Source organism: Musa acuminata, chromosome BXJ3-7, assembly GCF_036884655.1.
Source record: "Musa acuminata AAA Group cultivar baxijiao chromosome BXJ3-7, Cavendish_Baxijiao_AAA, whole genome shotgun sequence".
NCBI classification, from domain to species: Eukaryota; Viridiplantae; Streptophyta; class Magnoliopsida; order Zingiberales; family Musaceae; genus Musa; species Musa acuminata.
The window spans coordinates 836,519-857,992 of NC_088355.1; the positions used below are offsets into that span (position 1 = coordinate 836,519).

General features: G+C 39.2%; 2 protein-coding genes across 10 annotated transcripts; one reads left to right on the forward strand and one right to left on the reverse strand.

The window, feature by feature from the left end:
- Positions 1–628: 628 nt before the first annotated feature.
- LOC103990960 (LRR receptor-like serine/threonine-protein kinase GHR1) lies at positions 629–13,762 on the reverse strand. Of its 9 annotated transcripts, none has more exons than XM_065160760.1 (13): positions 13,565–13,762; positions 13,056–13,485; positions 12,311–12,376; positions 11,546–11,663; positions 11,406–11,465; positions 11,089–11,310; positions 10,892–10,948; positions 7,835–7,994; positions 7,519–7,730; positions 7,207–7,441; positions 4,318–6,806; positions 1,869–3,419; positions 629–1,461 (listed from the first exon to the last, which is right to left on the reverse strand). In XM_065160760.1, the coding sequence occupies exons 11-13, from the start codon at positions 5,378–5,380 to the stop codon at positions 878–880; spliced, it is 3,198 nt and encodes a 1,065-aa protein (XP_065016832.1). In that variant the 5' UTR covers positions 5,381–6,806; positions 7,207–7,441; positions 7,519–7,730; positions 7,835–7,994; positions 10,892–10,948; positions 11,089–11,310; positions 11,406–11,465; positions 11,546–11,663; positions 12,311–12,376; positions 13,056–13,485; positions 13,565–13,762; the 3' UTR covers positions 629–877. The 9 variants fall into 9 exon arrangements, with proteins under 9 accessions (XP_065016832.1, XP_065016834.1, XP_065016830.1 ...); XM_065160762.1 differs by having other exon boundaries at positions 7,207–7,261; positions 7,326–7,441; positions 13,056–13,762; XM_065160758.1 differs by having other exon boundaries at positions 4,318–5,867; positions 6,017–6,806; positions 13,056–13,762.
- A 1,851-nt stretch (positions 13,763–15,613) lies between these two features.
- Positions 15,614–20,732, forward strand: LOC135642531 (uncharacterized). Its single transcript, XM_065158755.1, has 7 exons — positions 15,614–15,906; positions 16,920–17,067; positions 18,397–18,588; positions 19,465–19,593; positions 19,965–20,134; positions 20,267–20,397; positions 20,563–20,732. Exons 1-7 carry the CDS (start codon positions 15,687–15,689, stop codon positions 20,638–20,640), a joined length of 1,068 nt encoding a protein of 355 aa, XP_065014827.1. The 5' UTR covers positions 15,614–15,686; the 3' UTR covers positions 20,641–20,732.
- The last annotated feature ends 742 nt before the right edge of the window (positions 20,733–21,474 follow it).

Sequence of the window (21,474 nt, forward strand, 5' to 3'; positions counted from 1 at the left end):
TAAATCATCATTCTGTGCATATTATGCCACAGGATTCTGAAAAGCTGGAGATGTTCATCTTTAATCCTCATTTTTGACAAGTTAGGTTGGAGTTCTAACTTCTTGGGTAAATTTTCGTCTGGAAGTCCTACAAATTGGCATAGTTGAATGCAGTGGTTGGGTGTTCATTTTGGTAGGTTTTACATTGTTACAAGGCTTGATAGATCATGAATGTAATAAGTTGCTTTGGTCATCAGATCATTTTTTAGCATATGGAGAAAAGATACATCAAAATGAGAGTTGCCAATACTTAATAAAATTATCAGTCTCACTCGAAGTACAAAACATAAATATGTCTTCCTCTGTTCCCCAGTTGTAGCAGCAAATGATTTGGCTCATCATTCCAACCATTGACATTGTGATCTACCAAAATACAATATGCAGGTGATCATAATTCATACAACCTCATGTAGCTAAAATCTTCTCTGCAAAAACTACTTTTCTCTAAACGAGTTTTCTTTTGTTCTTTATTTGATGTCCTATCTGCCTAAAACCTGATTTGAATCCCTGCATGTCATATATCCAATTCACTTGGTATATCATCACTGATTGATACTGGATATGTTTTCACACCCAACCTTGGAAACAATGAGAAAAAAAAGGACTCAATTATATCTCACTAGCTAATGAGATCAATAGCAGCAAAACTACCACAAATGATCATGAGCTCTTGACTAGTATTAGACTGAATTACATTCTAGAACACAAATCTACACAAACTACAACTGGTGAGTGATCTCTCTTAACAAGCTCAAAATGCTCAGCATTGATATAACACCAGCCATTTTGAATGACCTAAAAGTTAAATAAAGTCCTGCACAAATCGCTCAGCTAGAGCTCATATGGATGAGAGATCCTCGTAAACAGACTTAATACCTGGTCGCTCCGAGAGCGGGCGGATACATCTCAGAGCTATTCCTAGCATCTCTTTCATACCCTTGGATGCGACCGGATTGTCGACATCGGCAGCCATCGCAGGATCGATGCAATCTGACCCACGCCCTTCTGCCACCCTAAACCTGACCCAGTCTGTTAGATCGACAACTCCCTCCTCCCCTGAGATCACATCCCCTGCGCATCTGCCTGTCAACAGCTCCAGCAGAACCACTCCGAATGCATAGATGTCCGATTTGAAGGATGGGGATGGCTTCTTGGATGCTGCCAACTCCGGCGCACGGTACCCCAGCACCCCAGCATCGAGGATCTGCTCGACTGTTCCTGATTGAGTCATCAGGCGGTGAAGGCAGTAATCTGCAACACGCGCATTGAGATCGAGACCATCAAGTAGTATGTTTGTTGCTTTAAGGTTGCCATGAGGAGTGGCTCGGTCAAAATGGAGATAGTTGAGGCCACGTGCAACGTCGACTGCAACTTTGAGCCGCTGAGCCCAGGTTAGTGTTGGGCCTTTCTTCCCAGCTCGATCTAAATGTATAAGTTCAATCAGTGAGTTGCCAAACATGAACTTTAAGAGGCGACGAATCATAAAGTGTGGCAAAATTTTCTGCTCTAATCAACACTGGAAAAAAAAAAGCTATAATGCAACTTCTTATCCAGAAACGTTGGAGAAAAAGCATCTCCGTAAGAGCCAAGTTTATAAGTTGGATAAAACACAACTTGCATGTTCTCAATAGCATCATTGCTTATGTAAAGATTAATTTGGCTCTGTAACAAATCTTTTATAAGAAATTTAAACTTAATCTTTCCCCTGAACTGAAAACAGCGAAGAACAACCACTAATTCATTTATTAGACTTACGAAACCAACAACAGCGCATTTAAAAAGAGATGGAATGAGGGTTAGCAGTAATCAAGCTGGGAACATAAGCATACCATATAGAAAACTAGCAAGGCTTCCGGGTGACACGTAATCCGATAATAGGAGTTTCTCATGTTGGGTAGGGCCCCAGTAGTATCCACGCAATCCTACCACATTAGGATGCCTGATGTTTGCAAATTTCTTTGCCTCTTTAGCAAATTCTTTCTTCTGCTTTGCCACTCCTTCCCTAAGCCATTTCACCGTCAAGAATACCCCATTATCAAGTGTAGCCCTGTAAGAAGTCCCATGGCTGCTCCTTCCCAACACTTCTGCTGGTGCTCTAGATAGTTCCTCTGGTGTCAATGTAATTGTTTCATCCAAGAAATGTAAATCACCTGCCAGTCTATCAGGTGAACGGACATCCAACCTTCCAAGATTTTCTTGCGCATAAATATCACCAGAATCTGGTGACCATGAAAAGCGGCTGTTCTTGGATGGTGAACACCCACCAACTGCAGTTATTTTTTCTTCTGGACTGATCATCTCAGATGAAGAACCTTTATGGGGAGCTATAAGATCATCAGCTGAGATCACCACTGAGCCACCAGAGTCCCTGCTTTTGCTTCCAGTAGTTTCTGGCAGACTCCTAGTATAAACCTTCTTGTCCGAAAGATTTTCTGATCCAGATCTACTTGAAGCTCTCTTGTAATGCAAAATTATGGCTAAGAGGATTAGAATAACCATGACAACAACACATGCGGCAATGATTGCAGCTTTGAGAAAAGTTCTAAATGGCCTGTGACTAGGACTTTCAGGTTGAGAATTAGCAGTTCCAGGCAGACCACTAGGGAACTCCAATCTGGAATTTCCTGGATGAAAAGAAGAATCTGGAAACTTTCTGAGGTTATCTGGGACAGTTCCAGATAGATCATTGAAGGAAGCATTGAAGTATACCAGCGTGTCAGGCAGTGTCGACGGCAAGGAACCAGTGAAATGGTTAAGGGATATATCAAGGGACGAAAGGTAAATGAGTTTTGTAACAGCAGGTGGCAATGTACCAGCAAAATTATTCGCAGAGATGTCCAGGATTTGGAGGCCAGTCAAGGATTCTAGATTTTCAGGAAAGCTACCATTAAAGCGGTTTCCAGATATATCAAGCACACGAAGGTTGGAGTTGTTGGAAAAAGATGGTGAGAGTACGATGTCACCAAAAAGCATATTGTTCTGAAGATGAAGCTCTTGCAAGGTAGAGGAGGCTAGTAGGTCATTCAGAATAGGACCACTGAGCTGGTTAGAACTGAGATCGAGGATGGTAAGCTTGGGAAACTGAACAAGAACTTCAGGGATAGTCTCCACCAGAGCATTATGGGAGAAGTTCAGATAACTAAGTAGCAGGAACTGGGAGGTTACATCTGGAATCGGCCCCATCAACAGATTCTGGCTAAGGTCAATGTACTCAAGATCATTTCCCCACTTAGCAATTAGAGACAAGTTCCCTTTAAACTGATTATCTGATAAATCAAGCACTTGACAGCTTCCTTGGACCACAGGAAGCTCACCAGATAGAGCATTAGAGGAAAGATTAAGGATCCGCAAAGTTGTCGATGTGATCATGTTAATATGCCCTAAATCATATATAAAAAACATGTCAATCTGCAAATGAAAATCAAATACGAGAAACATAACATGGTTCCAGCTTCAAGGTGGAAAGATGTTAATGGAATCCGCTAATCTCAAAGAAACTAATTTGTGTTCTAGACAAAATGAGTACTTTTTTTCAGATTCTTTTAATGTGCCAATCCCAATAGGAAAAGGTTTTATAGAACTTTAGATGTCAGCTTCAAAAATTAGTAATTGATTTAGACCTCAGCTTCATGATGGCATTGTTACATAGTAACTACTAGATAGTAAATTGATGGTTGTTAACTGACAAAACAAATGAATACTTTTGAGAAGTCGTTATGAAAACAAGTCAATACAAATGGATGACTAAGAGCAACTAAATGACAATAAAATTCATCGAATAAATTTCCCTTCATTGACAAGATTCAACTTTACCTGTGAAATTTTATGAAAGTTAAATAACAATCCTTGCTGTTCAACCATTACACGTGGCATACTCTACATCAAATTATTCTTTAACCAATTCAAGAACCATCCAGTCATTGTAATAGTCCATTGAGATGATATTAAAAGTTTTCTCGTGACTAAATAATCCTTCCTTCACTCTGACATCTGTCAGCCTTGTTCAACAAGCAAACAACATCGGCCGTTTTTTTGAAGTAACAAGTTGACGAAGATCATAAATCTTACACTAATAGACTTTTTCCCCTCGTCCTTGTTGCCATTGTGAAAACTACAAAGGCCATGATTAGAGATTTTATATAGAACTGGTGACATTAAAGTGTTGTTCATTTCCTAATTCACAACCACAAAGATCAATGCAAGCATCAATGGTAAGCATGAAAAGAAATCTCAACACAATCATCACAAAAAATAGATCTTCCATAAAATAAATCACACCTGTTAGATTGTTTGCACTCAAATCCAATTCACTTAAAACTAGAGAATCTCCTTTGAGAAGTCCACTCGGTAAGAAACCAGTGAACCTGTTGTTCCGTAGCCTCAGAACCTCAAGATCATAGACATAATTAAACCCTGGTAGCTCTCCATATAGCTGATTGCAGCTTAAATCCAATACCTTCAAGTTTCCAAAATTAGCAATTCCAACTCCTTCAATCAGTGACCCAGTCAATCCGTTGTTACTGAGATTTAAATACAATATGGTCTCTGAGATATCTGACAAAGCCCTCAGCTCCTTTGAACTTGAAGTTAGCAAATTCCCACTGAAATCAACATGAACACTTGCGGTCTGCATAAGAAAGTTCCAATCAACACTACCGTCCAGCTGGTTCCAGCTTAGATCAACAGATACTAGTGTGGAAAGCAGAGCCAGACCAGTTGGGATACTTCTGCTAAAAGCATTATAAGAGAGGTTTAAGTAAACCAAGTTCCTGAGACCTTTCAATGCCACCGGCAAAGGACCAGATAGAAGGTTTCGACTCAAATCAAGAGATTTGATTGATGCCAACCCACCAATGGAGTCAGGCAACGGCCCTATGAAGTTGTTCCCAGCCAAGGTAAGGTTTTGCAAGCTACGAAGCTTACCGATTCCTGATGGTAGCTCACCGGAGAAAGCATTGTTGGAGATATCGAGATACTCCAGGCTCTTGAAGGCGGCCACATTGTCTGGCAAATTCCCTGAAAGGTTGTTATTTGTCATCGAGAGCTTCAAGAGCACTGTGAGGTTAGCAAAGACAGATAGGTCAGCATGGCCAGAAATGCCATGATTGTCAAGAACAATGCCAGCGACATTTGCACCGTTACAGACTATGCCATTCCAGGATGCAGGGCAGCCATTGAAATCAATGGACTCCTCGTTCCAAGATCCCATGATGTAGCCCGTCGGGTCGTGGGTTATACCCTTCTTGAATGCAAGGAGAGCTAGGATATCTGGTGAAGGTAGCTGCGACGAGGAAGGGATTGCAAGCAGAAACAGAAGCAAGATTCTTTTAAGGAGCTCCATTTACTAGTACTTGTAGTCGAACAACAGAAAGAAAACCAAAGAACGGCTTTTAAAACCTTTAGTCACACCATTTCACCTAAGTCTAGAGTGCCAAAGACGCAGCATTTGCTACTACAGCAGCGATCTGCCATTTCTTCACTCTTTACAGCAACCGAAATCTCCCACCAGCCAAAGAAGCGTAAAAGATTCCCACTTTCAAGTAGAAATGGGGTTCTAAGTAAGATTGGAGCACAAAAATTGCAGCTTCTCCAAAGATCCAAGTCACAAACAGCTAAAGATGACGACTTCTCGAGGGAAACAATGATTCAGCAGCAAGGAGAGGAAGGGCGTAGCTTTTCCCTCTCTGGGACAAGGAATGGGGTCAGAGTAAGAGGGCTAACAGCAACTCCACGGCCGCGAGGGGGCCAGAACCAAGAAATGCTCCCAGCTTTGAACCCGCAGCAATCTCTGGCGCGGGCCCGCAAAAGATCCCTGCTTCCCCCTTCCTCTACAAGAACAAAACTACCAATATACAGAACATAGAAGGAGGAGGAGGAGGAGGAGAAAAACCCTAGAAACGACACCAGGCAAGAGAAGAGAGGAGGAAGAACAAATGAAAACTCTGGTCCACAAGGAGAGAGAAACCAAAACCCTAACCGTAGAATGGGGTCGCACTCCGTCCTCGCCGAGCTCTGTAGCTTTTGTCATGGAGTCCGTTCTACTTGTATACACCAAGTGTGTTTTACCCGCCAAAGTGGCCCTGCGCGCCTCGCGGACCCCAAATACCACTAAAATTCACCTAATTAATTAATTAATTAATTAATTATGTTTTTACATTTAAATCCTTACAAATTCTCGAAATAACTTCGAGATAGAAATATCAAACTTCCAAAGTATCACTTATACGAACAACCAGAGATCGAGAAAGATTTTTCAACTGGATCCCTTTAATATCTACATTAATAATCTAGAATATATTATTACAAATGTGATAATCAAGAGAGATAAGCCTCTCATACCTAGGTTAGATTTTATATGTCTGTTAAACTTAATTTTTGGGGATAAATACGAAAATAACTAACTAACTATATATATATATATATGTGCAATTTTATTATTAATAAATAAATGGAGGTGGATCCCGATAAAACCACACCCCATTTCTCATCAAAGATGCTGAAGAAGAGGAAACGAAGGTGGGGTAGTGGGAAGTGGATGTAGAAAGCAAGGGAGTGGGTGTCGTGGGTCCATCTTTAATCAGGGATGGGGCCACGGCAGGTGGAAGGAAGTCTGACCCATTCTTTCTTGACCGCATTCTGCCGCTATGTTAGGCTTTGGTGCAGATTTGGCATGTGAATCGGAGAGAGAGTACTTCTCGCTTGGAAAGCAAATATGTGAGTTTGCGTTTCCATCAGGTCTGAGCTGAGTCCGATTCTAAATCTTTGATCTGCAATGCAAAGGATTTTTACATGTTAGTATTATTATCAGGGGTTAAGAATTTGGGTCCGACTCGTACCAATTTCCATATACTCTTACCAAATTGGTACAGTAGGACTATGATACCAAGTGACATAATAACTTATGTTATCCAGTACTATGAATAAACAATAAAAATATAAACTAAATGATATTGTTATGTATTCCGATGAGATGGTGTTTCGTTAGATGAGTAAACAAAAGTGAGGAGAGAAGAGACCGACTGAATGAATTAGACACTAACAAGAACCACAGACAAATAGCCTAATAGAACAAAAAGATTGGAACCAGGTTTAACAAGACATGTATTTTCTGATACCCTATCAAGATTAGATCCAAGCTAGCTAGGTCAGAGAAGGATGTGAGCTAACCCAAAGCCAGTTGATGTGTGAGATGGCATGGTTTCTTGGTTTTGCAGATTCCTCCCTGTTCCAAAAGTTTCTCATGGGTTGGTGTGAAGCCCAGCTTTTATGTATTAAAACTATTGCACCTTTCATATTTGGCTGAGAGTGACTTTGGATTCTCAGAAGCAAGCCTTTAAAAAGAGTTGGGAGGCTACTGGAGCTCCCCATCCAAGCTGTAGAAGTTAGTGCATCTGAAGAGTATCTAGCAGCAGCAAGCTATTATTATGAGGTAGCAGAGTATGATTCACTGGGAAATGACAGATTTGTAGAAAAACTCACTCATGTGCTGAGTTGAGATGTGGCTTTGAGAAGGGGGAGTCAGATGGCGTTCAATTGTTGCTCTGCCCTTTCTCTCTCTCTCTCTCTCAGGAGTGGGGCCAAGTCATGCAGCAGCACTTTGAAGTCTTGACAGGCTCGTGCACTGGATCGTTATGCAACATGAGCTGCTGGGACCCGAACCATGTTTGTTCTGGTACTCACAGAAAAGCTACCTAGCAGCCAGTCACAACACAAGAAAACAGGACAAGAGAAAGGACATGAGCTACTGTGATAAATTACCTGAATGCAATACCAACAGGAAATGTAGGACCCAAACCTGTCAATTTATCTCTTAGTCCTTTAAGGCTTCTCAACCCAATTTCCTCAACAAAGTAAAAAAAGAAACATAATCCAATCAAAATATTGTTTGCCAACAGCTACAGAAACATATAGTTGGAAATGATTCCACAGTTTTGATCATCCCTTCATCCATATCCCTAACATGGTTGGAAAATGCTTGATGAGAAATTCAAATGTTAAGTATGCAACCTTGTATCATCTTTTTCACCATCCAATTCAAGGATATGAATGAGTTCATGAATAAATAAATTAAGTACAACCAATGTTATAACTATCATGAGCATATCATGCATGCTACACCAAAATAGGGGATAATATTGGCTGTATTGATATTCTATTGATAGTTGATCATCGATATACTACTTGCAAACTGCCAAATCTAAATGAAAACGTTTCCAGGGAAATCGCAAATACTAGTTTCTAATAGTGAAGTGGTTCATGGATTCACATGAGAAGAGAAATAAGTCACACATCCAGTTAAGAAATCAAATATTCTCCAGCATATGAGTTGCCATCCACCATCAAAGGACTACCACGAGCAACAAAGCTTACATTAAATTCAGGCACTTCCCATCATTAAAATGGCTATGCCAACAACTCTGGGATTAGTCATGACTAATACTTCTTTATCAAGAATAATTGACAAAGTTTGCGTAAGATTTGCTACTGACATGTGAACAACATCATGCATATGCAGTTTAGCAGATGTTTATATTTTCTAACTGACAGGATCTTCTACATGCATACCATAGCATAGCTGAATCTTACCAAATACAGCTTATCAAACTGAACATAACTTCAATATTTAGGCCCCACAGGACAAAACCCTTCTACCATATCATAAGTCATAAAATAACAAAGTAAATTTTTTTTCTGAAGAGCAGTTGAATGTTCTTTGTTGCATCTTACAGCAGATAGGTTTCCAGTTCTCATTCATATAGATCAATGTTTCATAGCATGAACAAGAGATAACCAACAGCCTCAGATGCAGTACTAGTTACACCAATGTGAAGAGATAACTCAAAGTACGAGCTTAAGTGCAGTATTGCAGCATTGCTGCTTGAGAGTTTTGAAGTTTCAGAATTTGTATCACAGATGAAGTAACCCCCGCATTCCCATGTAGAAAGTTGGTGTACCAAAACCTTACAAACCTATACGATATGAAAATCTATATAAAGTTTCAACTAAAGAGAAAATAATAACTGACTCAAAAAACAAATCTTAAAAATTATTAATCTTCCTCTTCATGTAGCTGTTAACAACTTCAGATAAATCTGAAGTTCCTTAATCAAGTAAAATGTTATAAATGTCACTTTCTGCTGATAACTTCTCATACTTTCCAGAATAAGTACTTGCTTTTACTTCTTTGCATAACACCAGACAAAACAAAACTCATAAAAGCAGTCAGAAGGACCACTTTTCACAAAAAAAGGCATTACCTGAGGAAACAAAAACACCCTTTGCCACAGTCAGAGAGGAGAGGCTAAATACAATACTGTTGTCATGCAAGTAGGAACATATTTCCACCGTGAATTCAACTATTGCTTTCAAGTTCTTGCTCATAGAAACTAGAGAGTTATGAGGATAATCTGCAATTTCGTTGATGTATATGGCTTTTTTGTTGCAAACAAATTACGATACACAGGGATGGTTGGAAGAAGCTCCAAAGGTAAAGGGTTTGCTAAGCAACTAGTCTGCCCAAAAAATGCAAGACAAGTTTAGTCTAGGAAAGGCTGGCATTGTGTATGATGCAATCCTCATCAACAAAAAAGAAAGTTAGTTATTAGTTAGTGCATGTAAATGTTTGTAGAAGCCAGAAAATTTGTCCAGTCCTACATTGAAGAAACACATAATCAAAGTTTTATTTTGGGTAATTAACTGTGCATTCAAACTTTGCTAGATGGTACATTAGAAATTACTTTTCTGAAACCACTATGTTCCTAGGTAGATAGAGAGTTTAATAAGATAAGGATGTTAACAACATAAAACACCAAAATGCTGGCTCTTGTAAGATCTCAAGTCATCAGAATCATTTAATTAGTGGCATTCTCCAACATGAATTACAAGGGGTCGCAATGCCAATCTGAATCTGTCAGGTCAACCTAATCTGAATTGGACCAACCCATTTAAATCACCCCAGTGGTTTGACAGGTTGTGTCAGGGTTGGTTTGGTTTCATCTCATCCATACTCTCCTTCATGATTGAGAAGCAACTTGACCCAACTCATCCAGACCATTTTCTACAAGAACATACATGCAAAAGTCACCTCGAGATGTCAATCCAATTTGATGCAACCAAGTCAGATAGAACCAACCAGGGCAAAGTACTTTGTTGCTTAAGAGGGCAATGAAGTAAAACCTATTATTTGAAAGTGACCTGTGATGAATCTTTTTAAGAATTGGAAACCAGCAGAAAAAAAGCAAGGAGAGCATGTTACTTCTTTTTAAAAATATCTATGGTCAAAGTTTCTATTCAAAGACCACACTAACAAGCTGAAGGATATCAGGTTGTGTCATGTATAGCATCATGCAACATCAACTGCCAGGATCATACTATGCAGAATTACCCTTATACTGAACAATTATTAAATGCTCGAAGTGATTGTCTTTCAGATATGTTTCTTACTAAAGACTAATTTATTAGCCTCCATATGTTTTCCAATAATTATGAACAATACACATCTTGGTTTAGTCCCATATCGAAGGTGGATAAAAATTTAGATCGACTTACAAGAGTCCAATGGGTGCACTATTATTAACTTGGGCTTAAAATATTCTAGATCAGTGGTTCATATGCTATTGGTTTGCGTCATGATACCTCACATGCACCATATTAGAGTTGATATAAGCTATGTTTGGGCCAGGACATAAAGCCCATAAGTGGGAAAGATTTAGCACAAATGTTCTAGAATTACAAAAGACGACACAATTAATATAGCTAAAGACTCAGCCAAAACAATTACCTGAAAACATCTATGAACTGAACTCTTAGATGAATCATAATCAAGAAAGATATTAAAAGAGAAGTTGTCTACCTCAGCAACAATTCATGTCATTGATCCGAGAACCTTCTCATCTAAGAGCTCAGTCATCTGATGCACATCATATGGTACCAGGAAAAACATGTTCATATTTAACAGGATTTAGTTTTAAACAAGAGATCACATCAAACATACATCAAATAGTCCAGCAACTAATCCTAAATTATGGGCAAATCGGCAAGTGTACTTACAATAGTGACAACTGAAATTCCATCTTTAGGCAGCAGTTGAATGAACAAGCTCAGAGCCCTTCCTTTCTCCACATGACACACATAAAAAAGATCTTCTCTGTGAGGTTTCACATAATTTGCTCTGTTGGGGCTCACAGACTGGAACATTTTGTTCTCATCGACAATGATATTTGAGTACCAATTTTCATTCAATTCAGTAATGAGCTTTCCACCAGTAGTCATCTGCAAAGACATCAAAGGTTTGTAGCTTATCATAATCAGAATTCCACGGTCACTGTAGCAATACCCAAGAGCATCAAACAATTTGGAAAAAGAACCTTTATTTGGCAAGTGGTAAAATCATATTTAAACTGATCCTTCCGAGCATGATTCTCCCACTGCATGTTAGTGGTTAAAATGTAAAAAAAAAGTCCCTTAAGGGACCAAAATACAGTAAATGCTTATATAGCTGATATACCTGCGAGGGGAGGATGATGTCCAGAAGATTCTGTCTTCTGTCTCAGAGCATTGTAGGTCCTCACAAGTGCCATCAGCTTTTGCAAGTATACCAAGCCGATATATATTTGTGATAATGCCTAAAATTCAAAAAATAAGTGCATACATGAGTACAGGCTAGATATAACAGAAGATATACTCAACTCATCAACTGTGTAACTCATTTTGAACAGGAAAAACAAGCATGCTAGACTCACGATATGTTCAATATGAGAGAGGTCAATTTCCAATCAGTGGGGAAAACGTAGCATTGGCAAACCTTTAAGAAGCAGTTGGAACTTTAAACATTTTGGATACAAGTATCTGATCGTCGAAACTGACTCAAAAGAAATACAACCTAAGTACAAAAAAACAAATATATCTTCTCTCTTCCACACAAGACTATTTTATGGATATAATAATTAGTGGTATTCCAAAGAATCCTTTATCAGTTTTAACAATTAAATGTGGAGAAGAAGAGTTCTATGAAGAAGTTCATCAAGAAATAAGAGAATGGATGACAAAAAGCAGCAAAGTAGTTGTCTGCAATATTTAACACATCACGTTCAGACAGTTAAGAAATCAAAGCTGCTACAAACTTTGGAACAAGAAATCAAAATATACAAGTTATGTCCCGAAAAGTTAACGAACATTGGAAATATTAAATAACCACTTCACCACCTTAACAAAGCATATCTTGCAGCAGTTAACAAAGTAGAATTCTACTTCCCTATAAACAAAATAATACCTGCATTTTTTAGTTAGCATTCCTATTTTCGTGACAACTCCATAAATCAACTTCAATTATTTTAACCTGCAGGCATACATCAGTTAGAAACCTTCTAGACTAGGTAAAAAGGGAAAGAGGCAGCAAAATATTATTGGGCAAATTTATGCATATATAGAGTTTCTGGTTAATTGCACATTAGAGCTAGGAAGTCATCTATAAGCAATCACTTACATCATGCTGGCAGGGAGAAAAAACTTAAACAAGTGCAGTAGTTGAGAAAAGCAACCATTTTCCCACTTCTTGAGATTCTTTGATTACAAGTTTCAATTTTCTCATGCTATTCATGTGAACTTTGCTATATCCAGTTATATTACTAAAGCCATGTAAAATTAGAATATGAAGAAGCAACAAGCTTGCAAGGACTGCTTCAAGATAAACATAACAAAGACCCATTGAACTAAGGATATCAAGCGATAATATGGAAAGAAGATGAGTTTCGGTGCAAAGATCTAGTATTTCGCTATTAATCACAGATGCAAGTCATCCCAAAAGACAGGAATAACATTGAGTTTAGGTGCAAAGATCTGGCGTTTAGATTTCCCATCACAGATTAAATCATGCTACAATACATACAAATAATGCCGACAAAATTGAAAGTTAATATGTAAACTGGGGGAAGAAAGTTTAAAAGCACAAAAAAATTTCCAGACGAATAAATCCTTTAACATGAAAAAGTGAAAAAGCTGGTGAAAGGAGCACTAACTATTAGAGGCGATTGACGACTTTTAGACCGCTCGAAGCTCATGATCTGCTTCAGAGTGGCCGTCTCACCTTCAACCTGTTTGGCTGACAACATACTTATCTAAGTCTCCAATGCTTAACTACGCCAACTATGATCAATGTAAAAGCAAATCCGGATCTAACTTTGACACCACCGCCCGAAAGGAATGTCAGATCCGAAGGTAGGGCACCCCTACCACCGTGGAAAGAAGGGGAGGCAAGCAGAAACTTAGTAGAGAACTGAGAGCATTGTCCTCCCCTTTGACTTAAAGCACGGTATTCTTCTCCTGGAGCCATGGTTGGATTATTGAAGCCAGCCCTAACCGGACCAGCAGTTCCCCAGATCACCAACAAAATTCTCTAGAGTCCGCCACAAGCAATCAACACCTCAATAGCTCAATAACTTCTCGATCCTGAAAATACGATGCAAAAGAAGGGGAGGAAAGAAATGAGAACAAAAACACGAACTGCAACACAAATCACCATCAGTACATGGGGGGAAAGCCCAGGTAGAATTAAACAGCAACGATTGGATGGACCAAATCCGCGAATGCAGCTACCGATCGCGAGCAGAAAGGAAATCAATGAATCGCCCAATAAAAACGGATAAGAGAGCAGAGGAGCGAGGGACGTCGTCACCGCTAGGGTTTCTTCGGCGCGAGGTGAGGCAGGGGAAGGGAGACACGCGGAGACCGGGAACGAATCAGGCGGAGGAGGTTTAAGTAGCTGTTGGTCGTTGATGGTCATGAAAGCTAAGAGGAATACTCTTTCGCCACGTACTCGGCTTGTAAACCTCTCTCTCAGCGGCGGTCCCACCAGTGGATCCCACGAGAACCAATCTATTTCCTAAATACGCAGTGGGAATCGGTATATACGGCAATGCTACGACCCAAGAATGGTACCACTAAAACGCACCATCATGTTGTTCATGCTCCACGCGTTTACTTGGTGGGGCACACTAGATTAGAGGAGGTGCGTTTTTGGTGCCGAACGCGAAATCATCAAGTTGTAGATCGATCGTTTACAGTTATCAAATCAGACGTGAATCCTAAAGCGTGATTCTGTGGTTGCTGATGTATGATTGTTTAGCGGAGTAATTTAATGAGTTTATTATCTTATCCGATAAACTTAATAGGTCATAAAAATTTAATACACTAACAGATCCTCGAATTTGGCAAGTAGAATTAAACCGAAATATACGCTGAAAGTTCATGTGTGTAAAAAAACATGGTAGGAAGATTTTAGATGCTCAAACAAATAATTTATTTTTAACGTATATAAGATTTTACTTAGATATATTGATTCATAATAAATTATTAATATAATAATATATATAATTTAAGTTTTTTAAAAAAATTAATATTATGTGGATTTAAAAACATGGATCACTCCTACCTTTTTTACACAATCATTTTCACCGTTATTTATCTTTTACATCATTTTTCAAAAGTTTTATGTAAGTCGATTTTAAAATTTATTAATTCAGATTTTACGAGAGAAACTTACGAAGGAGAAAATCAAATATATAAATATATTTATGAATAAGGTTGACTCAAGAAATTACCAGACTACAAATGGCATCACTGATTGAGACAATTGGCTTTCTTTTGTCTATTCCTGCTTGTTTGCTTTATGTTTGTCATTTTGGATGTCTCCGCTTATGACCTCAACAAATGGCACCAACACACTGGACAATCCTCAACAGATCAAAATGGAAGTATTTGGAGAATTCTTTTTTTTTTTTATGTATTTAGAGACAATTTATGTGTCACTAATATTTCGGTCCAGAGTGACATTCCAACTCGACTCTTGTCGAACTCTTGAATAGAGTATGAGACGCAGCTTTAACTCAAGACTGCAGATGGCAAAAGATTCAATACATTTGATGATACATATGGATTCATTACAAATGCATTTTAATCTTTGGTGATTAAGGAAATAATTAATTATTTTAGGTTACATCACATGATGCATACAAACAAATAAGACAAAATCTAGCTAAACCAGAGAGTTAACAATCCAACTAAACAAGCATGAATGACACAGAATACTCTTCCTATCTACGTGATTGTAAGCAAAGTGAAAGGCCGGCAGATTTCCTTATGTTTCACGTCTCCATCAAGAAACATCTTGCAGGTCTTCCAACCTCACTTTGCCATGTGGCGATCCCACCCTTCTTTTCGGTAGATCTCCATCTCCATGTGTTCTGTATCTTATTTGACAATGTGCTTGTAATAATCATGGTGAAGAAGTCTCATGCAAATTGCTCCCTAATTCACGTACCTTTTGCATGGAATGAGCAGTTTAATCCTTGTTCTTCATTTGATTTAGTTTCAGAACTTGAATCAGAGCGTCAATCTTATCCTCACAATTTAGTCGATTCCATTCCTGGCGGCGGTGGAGGTGCTGACTCTTCCCAGCGATTTGTCTTTTTGCTCCGAAACTCCTACTCTTTGGCACTTTTGCCGACCACAAACAACGAGCTCCATATAAGAAGAACCAACGCTTTCTCCTCTGGCTTAATTGGTTGAGTAGGAGGAGGAGAGTGAGTTGAAGAGAGCGGGAGGTCAAAGGCTGCATCTTGCGGCAGGGACAGAAGCTGCGGAGGGTGACGATGAAGAGATACAGGAACGGCGAGGTGTGGGACTTTGAGATGGAGACGCCGGTGAGCAGGGATAGGGCCGACGTCATCCTCGGCCTCGACGGCGGCGCCGCCGCCACAGTCTGCGTGTGTATATCCGCTGCCTTGCCCTCCTTCGCCGGCCGCCTCCCTAACCCGTTCCCTGTCCTCGCCCGCGCCGTCGCCGGCTTCTCCAACCACAACTCCGTCGGAGGTACCTCTCTCTCTTTCTCGTGCTAAGGAGTTGTCAAAGATTCCGCCTTTATTGTATTTATGAGCTTCACAACGGTTCCTTATGGCATTATCGTCTATATTCACCTTTAATCTGGTGAAAGATCAACTTTTCTTTCTTCGATTTCTTCTACTCTTTTGCAGAAACCAGTAGAAAGGTGCCTCCTTTACTGCATTTTGGTAATCGAATTAATTAATCTTCATACGGGTATAAGGAATCAGTTTTGCTTGCTCCCTAAAATAGAATTTTGTTCTTGGTTTTTTTGGCAAATGTAATTTTCTTTGACAAGGGGACAACATATAAAATTTGTTCTATTCTTCAAGTCTTTGATGTTCTGATGAACAAAACAGAGGATATATTCGTTATTTAAAGTAATATTTTTTTCTTGAAAAAAGAAAAAAGCATATTCTCTTGCTTACTGTCCTGATAACTGAAAGTTCTTTAAGAAATGCTAAGATGCTTCATGCTCAATTGTTTCATCTTTTTTACTATGAATTTTGATAGTCAATATGATCAACGCTAATTTCGATTTAGCTCTTTAGTAAAGAAGATCAACTTGAGTAGACTGTTAATAGGAGATGTAGATGCAACAAACCTAGTTAAACGTTATTTCCATGGATTAGTGTGTCTATTCACATCGTAAGATTATGTGAGAACATTCAAATGAAACAAAAGAGTTGCAATTTTAAAGGTGATGTTAGAAAGAAGGGATTGGCCACAATGATTTATGTCACATATATTTTTCTCCCACTGACTAATTATCCATGGTTTTTGACCTATTAAATATACCTACAAACTTTAAATCTATTCAAGTTCAAGTAAAATCCTTGTCATCTTTGATAACTGAATAAAATGACTTATATTTGCTTGATCAGACAGTCTGAATATGCAATCTTACGGTTTTCTACAATGTGTGGGAAAGGGTTGATTTCTCTTTGTTGTTCCATGATAACTTCTTACTTTTGGTATTTACCTTCTTTTTTGCTATCATTTAGAAAGTGCAGCTAAGGAAACAATAGAGAAGGTCATGGCTGAAGCCCTTCTGAAGGCCGGTTCTAATCGTTCTGCTGTTCGTGCTGTTTGCTTAGCCTTAGCTGGTGTCAATCATCCTAGCGATCAAGAAAGAATACTTGATTGGCTCAGGTTTGTCAATCTCATTTATTGTGAAATTTTCTTTCTGTCTAATGTACTGTTTCTTTATTCTAATTAATATACATCATGGCCTGATTAGTGGATTTAGTTCTAAAGCTTTACATTAGTTATATGAGGAACTTGTATTCAGTTTCATTATTTTCGACATGCTGATAGTATTTTGCATGGAGTTGGAGTGAAAATGTGTTAACCTGCTGTTCGCATCAAACATAAATTTTAGATTGTGATTGAATTTTATGCCATAAAAATTACAGAGGTGTTTGTCATGTTTGTCAAGTTCATGAAGTTTACTGGGGACACTTGAGTCATATATCTCCTTTCCTTCATGGCAGCTCTTAGTGGTGCTTAATTACTCAGGAACTGGAATAAGGAATAGTTTAGTCAATCTGGACTGATCTAATAATCGGATTTACTATCATTCTGAAATTTTGTTGATTTTCTCTTCTCATACTATCTATGTGAGTGTAACTTCCGTAACATCGGTTACTGGCAACATGGTCAATATCAAACCATAAGGCCAAAAAATTGCTCAAAATAGGATCATTAAATCGGACGATTCCACAAACTAAGTTCTGTATCCATGCAGTGCTGACGCACATCTTGCCTTGCTCATTAGATCTTATAATTGAAAGTTGAAATTGATCATCTAGACTCCCCTGGCTTAGAGTACCTTCTGTGCCTGATGAATATGTCTGCAATAACCACATTCTGATGCATCCATGATATTGTTAGGACATCAGATTATTTTCTTGTCTAGCCCTCAAGATGTTACTCTACTTGTGCTAATGTTTCTCTAAGAGGTAATCAGAGGATTTACACTGCTGATCTTTAAAACACTGATATCATGATAGAAGAAGACAGATGAACAGAATGCAAGAACGAGGTGAATTGGCTGAGTTCTGAAATTGTGAATGGATTAAAAAAAACCAATTTTCTATATCATATGATGAAACTTAATTTGGCAAATGTTTGTGTGCCGACTGTTTGCCATTATTAGCATGAAGAACCTCATATGAAAAAGATTTGTTTTCTGCTTCTGCTTCTTTATTTTCTTTCTTCATGAATATTTAATGAAGGCATAGTTTTTGGCTTGTTGGATACTTTATCACATTGATATCTGATGATTATTCTGATTTCTTAATCAAAGCTTTTCTACTTTGAAATAATTAATAGCTGAAATAAAATCAAGCTTTTACAATCTCAATTCTCGACATCTTGTTGTTCAGTAGATAGTTTGCCATTACCTTCTCTACTTTGTAATGCTTTTAGAATTAGCTGAAGTGGTAACGATATGCTGATCTTTTAATTTCCTTCTTTTAGAAACATATTCCCAGTGCGTGTCAAGTTATTTGTAGAAAATGATGCTGTTGCGGCTTTGGCAAGCGGAACCATGGGCAAGCTCCATGGCTGTGTATTGATTGCCGGTACAGGTACAATTGCTTATGGGTTCACAGAAGATGGAAGAGAAGCTCGAGCAGCCGGAGCAGGACCCATCTTGGGTGACTGGGGAAGGTTAGTCTTTGCTCATATTGTTCGTTGATTCACTGGATGATGGTATAGCCGCATGATTTGTATGTGAGGATCTCATGGAAACTTACTGAAGCCTGTGATCTACTAAATAGACAGGAAGTTCTTTATGTGTGATCACCTAATACTCACCAGAAACATCATCTGACCATATCAGAGGCAACAGTTACATTTAACATTCAAATACAACAATAACAACACCAAAATCATGATGTCCCAACTATTCGAGGTTGGCTACATGATCTTTACCGTGTATTTTTTTTGTCAAATTAAATGTCTTGAACATAATTATGGCGTGAAAAGTAACCTTTTGCCTTGCAGTTACTTCTGCATGAAAGTCAGTTATTTCTTGTTGATCAAGATAATTGTATCTTACCTAGTTGATACTTACAAATGCCATTTTTTTCCCCTTCAAATTCACAGGTGACAAGTGAACAACAAGGGTTCCTTCATATATTGTGGATTCTAGCTACTAATTACAAAAACAGGACATTGTCACAATAAGCAGGCCATTGAGGCTGTTCTTTTTGTTTTACCAACTGGTAGCTGGTGCACAGAGCTATTAGCTAACAAATATTTGGAAGGGAATTTAGAGATGATTTTTCAAGCTTTATATAAATTGGATTCTTTAATTGTGCAATGCCTAGTTTGCAACTGTAAGAACTTTCATTTGTTTTGTCAGCGTATCATACGGATAGTTACGCTTATGTATAAAGATGATTTCATTTTTGTGCATGAAAATAGTATTGATTATTTTGGCAAGCGATTTTAATCAACAAAAAGTTGTTATTATATCTTTCTTAGTGTCATGTTTTTGTTCGGAAGAAAATATAGTTATGTTTGGCTGTTTGCGTTGCACAGTGGATACGGGATTGCCGCTAAAGCATTGACAGCAATAATGAGAGCTCATGATGGACGTGGCCCTCCAACATTCCTTACTTATGGGATCCTCAGCATGCTTGGTCTTTCTTCACCAGATGAACTTATCGGGTATTTCTACGCACTTGCAGTTCTTCTTGGCCTGCTTCTGCCTAAAGATTTGACTAAAAACATGCTGGAGTTCCGTAGAATTTGACTAAAGATTTGTGACCTTTTAGATCATTTTGTCTCATGTTGAGAACTAAAAGTTGCCGGTTTAATTACTGCACAAGCCTCAGAAACAATAGTCGCATGAATGGGACAACCAAAAAAGGGAACTAAGTAAAGAAACAGTTTTCTGGATCGATTAGATTATTCTTTTAGATCATGTTTGCCAGTTATCTTAATCGTGTAGAAGAATTTACTTCTTAGGAGTGCCACTTCCATGAAACCTGATCTCAATGAATTAGCATTGACAGTGTTTTGTCGACTTGCTAAAACAGGTGGACTTATGCGGATTCATCTTGGGCTCGTATCGCAAAACTGTCCCCGGCAGTAGTATCTTCTGCTGAAGCTGGCGACGAAGTTGCAAACAGAATTCTACACGATACAGTCTTAGAGTTGACTTCCAGTGTCAAAGCTGTTGTTCAGAGGCTTGACTTGTGTGGTGAAGGTACAATGATTCGATTAACTTCTAACATCGCAATAACTCATTGGTGTGCCTTGAGGTAGGAGTAAGAAGACTCCTGCTTCACTGAGCTGGTGCTCTAAGGTAGATTGAAGGTGCTCTGTGAACTGGATGCAGATGGAAAAGATTCATTTCCACTTGTTATGGTCGGAGGAGTTCTTGAGGCAAACAAGAGTTGGGATATCGGGAAAGCAGTCGTAGATTGCATCACAAAGATATATCCAGGAGCACATCCAGTTCGTCCCACGGTTGGTGATTTATCTGCAAATTTTCTTTACGGTCAAAATTAACTAGCAGCGATCTAACTTCATGCCGTTCGATGGAGATATCAAACAAATAGGACTTCAACTTCAGTTCCTGATTGATCTTATATTCATGATATGGATCTCTCAATGCTCGAATCTAATCTGCAGGTAGAACCAGCCGTTGGAGCAGCACTATTGGCTTGGAACCATGTAATAAGTAATCTAGTCAGTGATTATGGCAGGTGATTGTTCAAACATGGTGTAGAATTCCTAAGATTTGATTACCACATGTAAGAAGGTCAAACACGAAATACGAACTGCAGTGCAGCTTTAGCTCACCGATCAGTTTCTTCTTTAGAAATGTAGAGAGTCGAATGAAGAGAGAATTGTTCTTAACAGCTGAGTGTGTCTTTATGCAGCAGCTGCAGTAATGGCAAACAGAGGAGACTTGGCCAAAGCTCCCTCTTTTCTTGAACTCTCGATCAAGAAGATACGAATTCATCACCAATTATGAATCGAATCGACTCGGTTTCCTCCATCCACCCTGCTGCCGGTCAAATATTTGACACTGTAGTCGGACCCTAGCATTGCTACTCTTGAAGTCCTGGCCTTCCCTGCCCCCGTTAGGCCACCGGGATCCCCGCCAGCCCCTGCCAGGTTCTCGTCCTCCCGCCGCCCATCACCGATCCGAGGAGCCATCGATCTGCGGCTGAAAGATCCGCCGCAGCCCACCGAGATCTTGGTGCTGTAACTATACATAAGCCATAAAGCGCTCCCATTGAGAGCAGAGCTAAGCGCTGCTCCGCGGCGCGCCTTTGACGACGACGGGAGGACGTGGCTCTCGATGTTGCTACGCCGCGTTCTTTGGTCGTAACAGAAGTCGTGGCGGGAAGCACTTACCTTTGACCAATGACCACCGCATAGCATGCATGCATGATGGTCGCGACATGATGGGCGGGCATGGTGACACCGTAATTAAATGACAAGGTAAAGGGTCGTTGTAGTGATTAGGGGAGGCGTGATACGCGTGCCTGCCGCGCTGCTGCCGTCTCGATGACGGAGGACGGGGGAGAAGGTGTG